The sequence below is a fragment of the Numenius arquata genome, chromosome 2 (genome assembly GCF_964106895.1).
Source record: "Numenius arquata chromosome 2, bNumArq3.hap1.1, whole genome shotgun sequence".
Classification (NCBI taxonomy): Eukaryota; Metazoa; Chordata; class Aves; order Charadriiformes; family Scolopacidae; genus Numenius; species Numenius arquata.
In genome coordinates, this window is record NC_133577.1 from 6,167,533 (window position 1) to 6,181,056 (window position 13,524).

The 13,524-nt window shown below is 45.6% G+C and overlaps 1 protein-coding gene across 1 annotated transcript in view; it reads right to left on the reverse strand.

Annotated features, from left to right (window-relative positions):
- Positions 1 to 13,524, reverse strand: part of NHSL1 (NHS like 1) — a 192,665-nt gene that overhangs the window by 46,475 nt on the left and 132,666 nt on the right. Inside the window, exon 2 of the mRNA XM_074168281.1 lies at positions 4,333 to 4,485. Coding sequence (XP_074024382.1) covers positions 4,333 to 4,485 — 153 coding nt within the window. The remainder of the gene's footprint in view (positions 1 to 4,332; positions 4,486 to 13,524) is intronic.

Genomic DNA, 13,524 nt, shown 5'->3' on the forward strand with positions numbered 1-13,524 from the left:
ATCATCTTCATCACCAATTTTCACGACTCCCTCAGAAGAAACAGTGAAGTGGAGAACGGGGCCAACACAACACTTCTCAAGGGTCAATATTGTTTCCACCTGAATGTCTGTACGCTGGAAAACACCTTTCTTAAGGTGACCATGAAAACATGAGGAAGAGGCCACTTCAGAGAGGCTCTCAGGAAAGGCCAGTTAGAGCAGCTTGGCCCCAAGGGAAAGGAAACAGACACCTTGGATGGCACATTTGACATCCAACGTGTCACCTATCTGCTCCACCAGGCAGTCCAAGGTCCTGTCTGCTCCCCCAAAAAGAAAGGGAGAGCCTGTTGTATCCAGAGCAAATACCACATTTAAACTAATGGGATCTGCAACCACAACCAAAGAACTGCATCACTTTGTAAACATTTAAGTCATATTACAATGGTACCATGATTCTGAAGAGCACTTGAATTCATTCTTCCGTTCTAGCCACAGATTAAGGCAACCGAGAGCTTCCATTTAAAATGTAGTAACGCAGCCTAGGTCAAACATGTTCAAGCCACTGATTTTAGTCAATGAAAACTTTAGATTTTAATAAAATTAAAATTCTCCAGAACATCTATACTGTGCATCACAAACTGTCCAGGAACTTCATTATCTAATTCAGGTTACTGGAAAACATCGTCCTTTTAAAACTTGAGGTGGCACCTAAGCCACTTCAGGAGGCACTAAGCTTTACCCTGGTTACGAACAAACTCAAATGCAAGATTTCACCATATATACTTGAAAGTATCTTCATAAAGGAAAAGCACAATATTTTCCCTTGTTTTCAACGGGTAAAAGTCTGGTTGACAGATATAAAAATCTAAAAAATTTCCCCGTGCAACATCTACCATCACATGCTGCATCCGCTTCCACAGTGCGATAAAAGCAGTGGACATTTCAATATATAACATACAAAGTAAAATAATCAACTGCACAAAAAAATAAGGAAAAATCTCCTCCTCCTCCAAACACACCACCAATTCCTGTAAGGGTATGTAGAGTGTGTAGAGGTCACCAGGCAGAGTACTTGATGTCTCTCAAGACAAGTTAGATATCATTGCTTATTCTTAAATTTGTTTAAGAATAAAAAGTTAGGGATAGAGCTATGAAAATATACGATAATAGCTCTTCTGCTCTGTAAGTGGTGCTTTAAAGTTTATTCTAGACAACAGAAAGGTTCCTATCTATTTCACTAGGCTTTTTAACCAGACCCATGCAGTCAAAAATTTGCTGAGCTGTTGAAATTGTACCAGAATAAATAGGTTTGACCTTGCATTATCTTAAAAGCAAGCTGGGATTTTATCTGGTTAGTATTAGATGGGTGAAAACACCTCGATAGAAAGCAATACCTTGCTTGAATTCTTTTGAAAGATTTTACTCATTCACTATCTCTACAGGTGGTTTAAATGACTGTTGTATTCTACGTGCAAATTGCTATTTGTTACTTAAGTTTTATACTTAGTTTTCTCATTCACTGGGGTGGCAATGAATGCAGTAACAAATTAATAGTCTGCAATCAAGTTGCTATCTACCACCAATGTCAGATCTCATAACCTAAACAAGAACAGGACTGGAAAACTTTCAAACAGGTGTGTTTGAATGGTTGGAACCACAGCTATTAATTTAGCCCTCAGGACCATGTTATCAGGTTAGATGGGACCACTGGAGGCTATCTCTTCCTTCCCAACCTCCTCTAAAGGTAGGATCAAATAAATACAAATGATTTCTGAGTGGTGTTTCTGTCATCTGTTCTAAATAACCTCCAATGATTTCATAGCCCCAAAATTTATTTCAGCGTTTGGGTATCCCTACTGCAAGGAAGTCTCCTCCATTATCAAACCTAAGTATTTCTCCCCTGCCATGCACATTCACTACTTTATCTCTGACTTACCACAACAAATTTAATTTTTCTTTTGTTCTACTCCTTTCCAGTTTGTATAAACGCATTCTGGAGAACATGGGGATTCATCACCACAGAGTGCGGTGCACTTTGTCATTCAACATTGTCTGCTCCCACCACCCAGGCAGCACATCAGGTCACACACAGCCATTCTGCTGCCTCACACTTCAACTCGACCAATGCATTTGGTTGAAAAAAAGAGGTCAAAATGCAAGCTTCACCATGAGGCCAAGAAATGCAGAACTGAAGTTCCCATGACAGCCCAGGTGCTTCTCATGCGACTACTTTTCCTCAAGGTTTTCTATGTTACAATCACATAGCGCTAGACAATTTACTACCCACTAAAGCAGCAGGTGGAAAAGCAGTTCAGCAATCATCACAATTACGTGACAATTTCTACAGCACTTTTACATCGAATGACGCTCAGCTCTGGCTACACAACTTTTAACTCAGTTCCCCAAATGGTATCAGAAGCACCAGCATCTTCCTGATTTCACAGTGCTGGCTGAAGCAGCAGCAGAGTAAAACTGATAGAACTTTAGTTAGCGCCTCTCTTACTACTCAGAAACCCTAAAGGCAATAATGAAATGACTGCAAATTGTGTTAAATTCATGCTGTAGCTACTCAGGACAGCTACAGGCCACAGCAAGGAGTTGTTTTAGAAACGCTCTTAGGGAATAAACGTGGCCTAGGAAAAGAGCTTGCAGTTAAATATATAAATAAATAAAATAAAAGCAGGGTTTTGTTAACATGTATGTCAACAATTTGAGTCTGGTGAAGGCATTTCTTCTCTCTCTCTGTCATTACCCTGAAAACATGAAACTGAAGTCCAGTTCATTACCAAGGAGTCCTACACTGTGTACACCAGCCAGTTTAACAGAAATAGCTAATTGATAAGTTGCTGTTGTAGAGAAAAATCCCAGCAGAAATAACTTCAGATATGCAAGTTGGGGGAAGCCGCAGGTAACAGAATCATGCTTACTAATTTCACACAAATATGTTAGATACAAATTTTTTTATAGATGAAACTATACATCCTGAGATACAATCCTGATAAAACACAGGAAAATCAGAGCAATGTTTTAGCCTGCGCAGTTTTCTTTGATAATAGTCCCAAACAGAGAACAGAAAAATAGAAGAATGAGTTGTTAAAGTTTACAAAAAGCTAACCACAAGCAGTATTCTTTATAATCTAAAGCAGGCAAATATTTTCCTTTTGTAAAGAACTGGTAAGTGTGCCTGCAAGGGAACAGTAAACATATCAAGGCTAAAAGGCTGCAAAAATGCATCAATCCAATAATAAATATAGAGGACACCCAGGCTATCTGCTGAGCCATGCGTGAGCTAATAACACTGGCTGTCAAGATTCCCCTATTAAATGATAACAAAAGGCACTTAGTAAGAGATGGTGAAAATCAATTAACTGGAGAAATGGCAAGAGAAATAAAACATGGCAGCCAAACACTTCTCTATTCAGACATACAAAATGAAGTTTTCTGCAGAAATGTCGTGTTAAACAAACACAGTTCACAATGTTCTTTTAAATCGGGTTAACTCTGCAAGGTATCAAGTACCTGCAGTTCCTGCTGAAACAAAAAGGGACCTGAAACGAGTCGGCTCTTTGCAGGGTAAACCTCTTTGTTGAATAGCCAATGTAAAGAAAAATCTAGGTTAACCGTTTCCAGAACACGGATGTTAAGCTGTAATTTTACACTTTACTTCTGGCCCAGGGACAGATGTTCTGCAGTCCTCCCTGCTGGCTGCCTGCCCCTGTCCTCCTGGCTGCACCAACACAACACAATGCCTCCCATGCCAGACTGCAGGGGTACACCCCCAATTAAGTTGCTAAGGATAAAAATTGGTCCTTAAAACCACGCTGCACCCTTTTGCAAGAAAAAACTTACACTACTGAAAGAGCCTTTGTGAATGCCCTGGTTCCCCATGTCCCTTCTCTGCCCTCAATGCCTTTTCTGACTTCTCACAAGTAGCCACATCCCTGGAAATGACACTGTACAACAACAACAACAAAAATCACCAAATGAAACACCTCTGATGTGGCTCTTACACTAAAGTATAAATGGAATAACTCAAGTCTCACTGAAATAGAAGGTACCATTTTGGAAACGCTCCAAAGACTAAACGGAAATGGCCAAAAGACGCCAGGCTTTTGCCTTTTCCATTCCAGAGTGCTCTGTCACGTAACAGATTCCCTTCTCTCCTGACAGCAAAAGCATTTGTGCCCTATCCCTACATTTGAGTGTGTAAATCCCACTAATGTTCCTGATGTGCTGCAGGCAGAAAAACAAGTTAAGATTTTTCCAAAGCTTGCAATTTGGATATGTTTGTGAAGACTGTGGTGGGAACTACTGTCCCTTTAGGACACATTTGTGCCAGCAGCAGCATCTTACCTCTCAGTACTGACTTGAGGTTCAGCTTGGCTTGTCGGTGCAGGTCCTCCACACAAGGTGGTCTTGAGGAAGGCAGGAACACATTCTCCTGCTGGTGCCACGGAGCCGTGTAGTGCACGGTCCATCTACTCTCTTCATCTAGGTTGGAAACAGCTGCAGAGAGAGACAATAATAAGGAAATTAAATGCTATTGTAGATAGCTGTATCATGAAACCCCACACCTAAGTTTGTCATGCACCATCTTAAAACAAAAAAAATTGTTTGCCACCATAGTCCCATCGAAACACTTTCTAGAACCTCACTTCATGACAGTTGAAAACCCTCCTCTCATTTCTAGTTTACATTTATTCTCCCGTGTTATGTAGGAAACACCTTTGCCTCTTCCCGTATTTATATTTGCTATTGTATTTACTCTTAACTTACAAGTCTATTTCCCCCCTCTCTAGCTCCCAAACGAGATGAGTTTCCCAGTCCTCCGATCCCACCAGGTGCGGTGTGTTGCAGGATAGTTTCCTCTTGCTCAAGGGTGACACCCGGAATATAACAACCACCATGAGAGATTACGACAGGTTCATTTGTATCAGGAAATAACGTTCTCTGACCTCATGCTTGCTCAAACCAGGAACAAAAATTCCAGTGAAGCCAACAAATGAGCTCCTTTCCATTGCCATGAGTGGAAAGCAGATTTGGAGAACAGCAACTCCCTGGGCAAATACTGCTCAGAGCACAACAGCACTGGAGAGGGATTGCTCCGGCCACCTCTTCGCAGCCAACACAGGCATGAAAATAAAATACTGACACTGCTCAAAGTTCCCTACAGCCAGCCCAGTAATAAATCAGCCAAAGCATGTATTGCCAATATTTGTTTATCACGGATGTTTCCCGAGAGACAGCCGTTACCTTTTGTTTAAAGTTTATCATCAATAAAAACTTCTACAGTTGAACGGCCTTATCCCTCCACCCTGTAATAACAGGAAGAGGGCAGCTGGGCATCACATTTTACGATCTCACCAGGCACCCTTTTGCCTTCATCCAGCACATCCTTTCTTCCAGCTCCGCAAAGCAGAAAGAGCCCCTGCATCCACGCTGCCTCCCAGGCACCCACCCGGCTGCTGCCTCCCCATCTCCTCTCGCACCCCGGGGCACTACTGCCTGCAGCATCCCCTGGTGAAGTTTGGCTGGTGCCTCCGTGGCAGCAGAGGAGAAGCTACCAAGCTTCCGTGTAAGCTGAGAAGCTCCTGTCATCTGAAAAAATGACTCTTTCCCTAACACCACCCAGATCATTTCAGATGGAAATAACTGGTACTCGTTAAAGAAAATAAGCTATGCCTTGTGCTTCAAACCCCATAACGCTCAATGCCTGTTTTGTCCTAAAAGGGCTTGGGGCCGGAGGACGGTTCTCAACTGCCTCTCCTCACTTTTAGTGTCCGACCTCAAAAAAGGTTTTTGACGACTTTTGATTGGTCTCTTCATCTCTGAGATGGCTTGGTCCTGCATCCCCCCTCTCTCGCGGACATATTGGCTGCAACAAGGCAGATACACATTCAGTCTGTGCCCGCTTTTCCTGTCCTTGCTGACTGGAGGTCAAACCTAAATCACGACAAACTGAAAAGTCACCACCACCTACCTGGTTACAGCATCAATCATCCCGATATTACAGAAAGGGTGCTAGGTATAGTCAATGACCTGCCCGGAAAGCATCCCTCGCCATCCCCTGGCTGAGCAGGGGGCAGGGAGGGGATTAAGGCCGGGGGAGGAAGAGGAGGAGGAGGGAAACACCAGCCGCCAAGCCCACGGTCCCCACAGTCCAGCCATACCAAAATTAAAGTGGATATATGCAAACTACTCTCTCTAGTGCAATTTGTCTGTTTTCATTAATTAAATGGAGACTCACAATTTTAAAAGCCACGAAGAAACTAGAGCATCTTTAAAAAACCACAACTCAGCTCAGAACAAGCCTTACAGATACAAGCCCATAGCTGGACCAGCGCTCAGCAGCTGCATGAGCAAAGGTGGACGGATGTCTGAAGGAGGCCGGGGGATGCCCTGACACAGCAGGACACCCGTGCAGGTGACACCGGTACGTTCAGCCTTGTCACCGAGCTGCTCCTGTCACACCGATAAGTTTGGGTCCTTCAAAACCACCGTCCGCGACAGAGGACTTCAAAAGCAACGCCGTACCCCAAAGCAGACGTCCTGAAGCACCTCATAAGGCTGATTCCGCACAGGACAAAACATTCAACGGAGAAGAGAATGAAATAAACTTAAAAAAGAGGTGCCAGGAAAGCAGGAGCCAAGCCGAAGGGAATCACATTTTCCTGCAGGACTCGGCTGCCTCCTGAAAGGATGGGGAGCGCGCACAACTACTTACTCTTCCTCTTGAAAAGTTTCATGAGAGATTTAAGCTTTGTGTTGATGAAAACCACCATTTTCGAGGTGCTGAACCGCGATCCTGGAGTTTAAATCCCATAAAAAGGAGGAGCAGCAGAAAGGTGACTGTTCTCCAGAGCGAGCCCAGCCAAACTCTACACACCAAATTTCTCTTCTCTGGGCTTCTCCCCTCCGCCTTTCTTTTCCTGGAACCACAACTTTGAATCCACCTAGATCTTCCTGATGCTCGAAACCATTTACAATTCTTTACCCTGAATTTCTCTCCTCCTCACATGTAACCTTGTGGGCTGAAAACAGCCAGCGCCAACATGCAAAGCAGGAGGAGGATGGGAGAAAAAAAAAAAAAAAAGTTAATTGTTATTCACAGGACCAAAAAAATAAAAAATAAAAAATGAAGCTTTCTTGCTGCATTTACTACTCAGTTCTTCTCGTCCTTCCCTCCGCTCTCCAACTTCGGGTTCTCCAGTAAGACCGAGTTTGCAGGTGATTTCTCTCCTTCCCATGGCACCAGCCGGCTCTGCCGCCGGAGCACAGGGAGGGAGACGCCGGCACCTTCCCCCCCCCAACCCCCCCCCCTCTCCCAACCCTCCCCGCCCGCCCTTTGCACCTCCCTCCCCGGTGCTCGCCGCCGGGCTGGCAGTCCCCCCCCCCCGTCCCGCCCCGCCGGTAGCCCGCCCTCCCTCCATCCCCAGCCTCCTTCCACTTGCAAATGAGACTTGCATTTTCGTGCAAATCGGGATGCCCGGCTTTCCCACCGCTCCCATCCTCCCCCCTTCCCCCCCCCCTTTTTTCTTTTACCCTCTCGCTCCCACTTTTATTAAGGGCTGCAACCAGCAGTCTCCCCGCTCCCCGTTGCCCCCCTCTTTCACTGTCCCCCCCACCCCACCCCCCCCCAGCAGTCACTGCCGTTGCCTGGGACATCAGCCCACTAATTTTACATATTGAATTTCATTCAGTAACGCTCCCGATTTATTCTCATCAGCGTCATTCTCAGACCAGACCCACGGAAAACCAAATCGAGTTATTTCTGGCTAATGGAGAGCCTGGTATTCATCAAACCAAACTTGTGCGCAGAGCCCAGCTTTTTTGAGATGCTACAATATATACTCATATACTCATGATACTATATCCTCATGCCTTAAAAAAAAAAATACATATATATTTCTATGTGTACAGAGGTCCACGGCCATCCTTCCTAGGGACGAACCGCGATTTTGCAGAAGTTAAAGAGAAAACGCTACGCGCTGAATCAATGTGCTCAGCGGGGCATGCCCTTCGCACAATGTTCAGGCTCAAGAAGCAAGCCCTCCCTCACAAAGCAAGCTTAGGAAACCCCCCTCGGGTTAACAATGAAAAGGATTTTTATTTTCCTCAGGAAAAAGAAAAATGCCAGCAGCGGGGAGGGGGGGGGGGGGGGGGGGCGCTCAGCCTGACCCCAGAGCTGCAGCAGGATCCGGCCTGATGCTCCACAGGAACTTCACGAAGTTTCACCGAATATCTGAGACTCGGCACCGCGCAGAACAGACCATAAACGAAGTGGCTCCATCATTGTCTGAACGTGCCATTATCAGCATCTTACTATTATCGGTGTTTTCCAAACCCAGAGATTTTACAATTACAATACGGATTTGACACCAAAACTGCCATTAGCAGCAGGTGTCCCCAGATGGTCCAAGAGACATTCTGACTGGCTCACCTCTGCCAAAGGGACAGAAGACCATAATGCCACGGCAGCAACAGCAGGGAAGGCACCTCTGCTTTTGCATTGATTTCCATCAAGCACCCCACACAAAAAAAATCCCTCTGGCCTCAAACTCTGATAATAAGGTAAAAAAAAAAAAAATCACATACACAATAATACCCCCGTTAGGGATTTGCCATCACCCAGACATCATCAAAACCACTTTAAATGCACACGTGCTGGACACACTCTGGAGGCGAGTCCAGAATGACTCTGTTTCTAACTCCGGCAGCAAACCCAGAGGGTGGTAAACTCCTTTTTCAGTGTGGTGGTGATCTTTTTTAGGAAGTGCCTCTCTAAGTGGGAAGAGGAGACACCGTGCATTTGCCATGGGGAAGGGGATAGCTTCAAGCTGGCATGTGAGGGACACTGGGCAACTGGAAGTGACACAGACTCTTCCCCAGGCCTTTATGGCACCTCAGGGAGGCTTGCAAGCCCTGGGAAGCAAGACTTTGTTCCCTTTTCATGGTCAAGCCCCTGTGTATCAACATGATCCTGGGTACTTTGTCTGGCTCAGGGAACCCTTCCTAGTTTCAAGGGGGCTGCAATGCGTGCCAAGTTGCTCTTTGTTACTGGATCTTCGGCCCACCCTGAAGCATTTCTCCTGCCTGAGAACAAGCACTTGATCACTGTTCTCAAGCCCTGATCTCCAGTATGGAGGCAGCTATTCCAACCCAGCAACAAACAATGCCTAAGATGATGTCTGTCTTTCATCCTCCCACCTCTTTGCTTCCACTTTCCCTCTGGTCATGCTGATAAAGAGGGAAAACATCAAAAATGGCTATCATGAGGGGACACCCTGAAGGGAAGACCAGTTGGCTACTTGTATTAGGTCAACAATGACCAAAACCTCTTCCCCACTTTAGACAAACCTGCAGGCTTCCATGAAATTCCAGCTTTCTTAAAACTTTTTTCTGTTTTTCCTGTCACAAGAAACTGTCACCACAACTGCCTTCTAAAGGCAGTTTTCTTAGAGCTGAAATAAGCATGAAGTGTGCTTCTCTGCAGCCCGCCTCTCTACATTGAGAAGAGGAGGAAAAGATGGGGCAGTTTGAGAAAATTTATACTGTAGTCACTAGGCAAAAAGATAAAGGACTCCAGCCTCCAGCACTGCCCATCAAATCCACAAAAAAACCCCACCAAACAACAACATAAAACACACCTAGAATTACCTTGATAGAAAAAAAAAAATCAAAGTTTCTTAAAGCTGGATAAACCCAGCATGAACAGCAGGTATGCACACACTCCATGGTATCAGCTTTTTAAAAGGAAATGACTCAGAGACGGGCAGCAGACTGGGGAGACTTTGCTCTGTGGCACACGTCTCCCTACTTTACCTTGGACAAGTTAATATTAACCCACCACCTCAGTCCCCACATCCTTACAAGCAGCGATCACACTTGCCACCACACAAGGATACCATCCCAAGGAATATAGGAAAATACGAAGGAGATTTTCAGCAAATGCTAATTCTCACTTCATAGCGGAGCGGATTCTTAGCTTACGTTACAAAGTTTGGCCCAGAAGAAACTCTTTCCTAACTAACAAGTCAGAGACTGAAGCAAAGAAAATGAGAGGCACAGGGTGCAGCGCCGAACAGCACACTCAAAATCATGAATATGTAGTCATTAGCAAAACGGTGTCTTTTTTTTAGTTCCCGTTATAATAGTTTTTAATCCTTGAGCGGTTAAACTGATTTTAATTTCTAGTAGAGGCCATGTACACCCAGAAGAGAAGTGAACCTGAGTGGCTGCTTGTGCATGGCGTGCCTGAAATGCTGCAGCCATTCCTTCACTCCTCTCCCCTCTTCAGAGGGGGTTTCCAGCTGACCTGCTCTGCGACAGCCATCTGGGACAGTCACCCCTCCACATTCATGGCAGCATAAAACATCAGCGCCTGTGAAACAATCTGGAAATATTCGGCTTCCACAGAAATATTTCAAGCCAGCCCCTCAGGGAGGGGGCTTCTGTCCAGACCCCATTCACAATCCACCGCCCTGAACTTTGCACCAGTGCCCCCGATCCATTGAAGAAGTTGAGCTTTTTTATAAAAAGGCAAATGTTGAGAAGGGATGTACTTGGGTTGTTCATAACCACAGCCAGAGCAGCTGCCCAGCAGCAGGTGTCCACAGACACTAACGAATAGGTGATAATCAACTGCTCTCCTTCCTGTTGCCGCTCATGAGCCTATGCACACCTGCAGTATGAAATTTAGGAAGTAAAAAAAAAAAAATAAACAAAACCAAACCAAAACACAAGAACAGTTAAAGCAACCCATTCTTGCTCCCTCATACAAATCAAGACAAATTTTACCACTTATTTTCACGAAGAAGAGGTAAACCCAACACATGTATCAAGTTCGTGAAAGGAACGATGCGCCCTACTGCCAACAGATGTATCATCATCTCAAAACCTAAACTTTAAGTTGTAAGCCCTAGCAACTTTATTCAGATAATGGGGAAATTCCTCCCTTAAACATCTGTATAGAACTGATGACATTTTAAGAGGAAAGAAAAAGTAAAACCATACAACTGAGCTGGGAACTGCACCACAAGAGCTCTTCCAAGGAGTCTCTCTTCAATAAGCAAAAGGGAAAGTAGAAATACTAGCAAGGAGATGTTCTCAAAACAATTAAATCGACGGCTTCGCTTTCTGCGGACACAAATGAGTCGCTCAAGGGAAGTTTCCACTGTGCCACTCTCCAGCAGCCAGCCTGGGGAGCAAGAAAATGTTGGAGGGTGGCTGTTTCCAACATGCCTGCAGGGGGACATGCTCAGGATTGCTCCCTGCCAACCCCTGAGATGCTACAGTGTCCGGAGGGGAGCAGCTACGGGGGACCAACCCCCAGCACACCCTCCCTGGGCTGCGCAGGGTGAGCCTGAGCCCCAGGAGGGTTATGGCCCCCTTCCTGCAGGTCACGGGGCTCCTGCCTCACCCAGACCAACACCACCCCACCTTGAAGGCTGCAGCTTTACTTCTGGGCCAGACTTCCCTCCTTAAGCAACATCAAGCACCTGAGATAAGAAATGCCAAATGTCTCAAGTGTTCGCAAGACCCGTGGCCTGTTCCGGCCACCTTCATCCATGCTGTCAACTCTGTTTACATGGAGTCGAAGCCACCGCCACCCCCGCAGACCACAGGAGCCAATAATTTATGATCAGATGGGGGTTTTCTCCCCCTCTTAGAGCCCAGTCCTGGCTGGCCCTCTCCTGGCATCTTTCAGGGGAACAGAAGTGTCCCCTCTCTCCTTCCCTCCCTCCCCAAAGGCCGTCCCAGGCGGCCCGTCCGGCCCAGCTCCCTCACAATGGGCCCTTTCACCGCAACCTCGGCCTCGGTGAAGGAGCGTGATACTTCCCCGGCTACTGCCAAATTTCAATGCACGAAACCTGGGATCAGGAGGAGGAGAAAGAGGAGGAGGAGGAGAAAGCACGGGGGAGAGGAAACAAAGGAGGAAAAGCGTTTTATCCCAAAGCCGCCACCACCACTACAGGCCACAAAGGCCCCGTGCCCCAGCGGCCTGGAAGGGCAGCCGGGTGCTGAGCCTCTCTCGGCCCAATTAATTACCGAGCAGGTAATTGCTTTAAAGAGAGCGCCCCAGCAGCGACTCTGGGTCCTAAGGGATTTCTGGCTACCGGCTCTGGGAAAGGGGCTGCCCGGTGGGGCCAGAGGAAGATGAGAAGGAGAAGCGGCACAGCCTAAGCCGGAGAGGACAGAAAAGCAGCAGACTGATTGATCTGATGATCCTATTTAGGTCACAGCACAATGAAGCTAATTCATTCCTCTGACAATTCAAAACATCTTTCCACAGACCCTCTATCATGCAAACACATCACCAGAGAGAAAAGGGAGCGTTTGGGCAGGGCTGCCTGCAGACAAAGCAGCAGTTTCTTCTGGTTAGAGCATCTCCCCACACACTGTCACTGCAGGCAGGAGAACAGAAAACATTTAGTGAATGTGCAATTTTGTTTCATGGTTTTGTTCTAAACTGCAGGGCACAATCCTTTTTCCATTGACCATTCCTGAAACCCCAGCTAAGGCAACGTCAGCTCCCAGCAGAGTACTTTTCTCTCTCCCTAGGAAGACCCTTTTAAAATTCCACCAGGAAATAGTCTCAATTTAAATTTCAAATCCACATCAATGCTCTTTTGCTGCAGGTTATCCTGAAGAACTGATCAAAAACGGCTGCAGAAAGTAAGTTAGTCTGCAAAATCTTGACTCTTATTTGCCCTAACAATGCACCATAAAGATACTTCTCTTCTGAATTAGTGATGGAAACAACACCAGGCAGACAAGTTTGCATAAGTCCTCTCATTGATTCATCCTGTAGGACTCGTAGCGAAACCAACAAAACCAGATGGCAAAAATGCCATGTCTGAATTTCTGTCCCGAACCATCTCCCCCCTTCAGCCTGTAATTCCATCTTTGGCAGCTGTGCACTGGTGGATCCACACTAATATCCAACAGACATCTTCAACTAATCTCAGTCTGCATTCTCCTTATGGGTGTCCTGAAGGGGACATGCTTCCCACTCATTTCACTTATTTAAAGGTCATAGAAAGAATTCTTGTAGCGTCCCTCCGTCTCCTCGCCCACCATTGCTCTTTGGGATACTTTTATTTATATATGCATTATCCTGGTATAAGGAGTTGGCAAATTCTTTTTTTTTTTTCTTCTTCTTTCTGCTGACTCCTAATAAACTCAGGGTGAGCTGCATTTAAGCTCAGAAACATCCTCTCAAAATTAGGCCAGTACGTCCTCTAGTTTCATACGTCCTCTAGTTTCCTAAGAACTTTGCAATCTAGAAATGAAAAAAATTAAGCTTCTTGGAAAACACCAGCCTTCATACAATCATATAACTGCTCATGCCAGAATCAAGCACCAAGGTACATTTTTAAACTACACACAACGATCCAAATTCAACTTTGGGTTACAGATTTGTGCAGAGGACTGTTAGTTACTGACAGCTTGAGCTATTACAGAACTGGAACTGGCTCACATCTTACATCGCAAGTTATTGAAAAGAGAGGAGGATTCCGATTTAAAAACAGTCTGGAAGAGTCA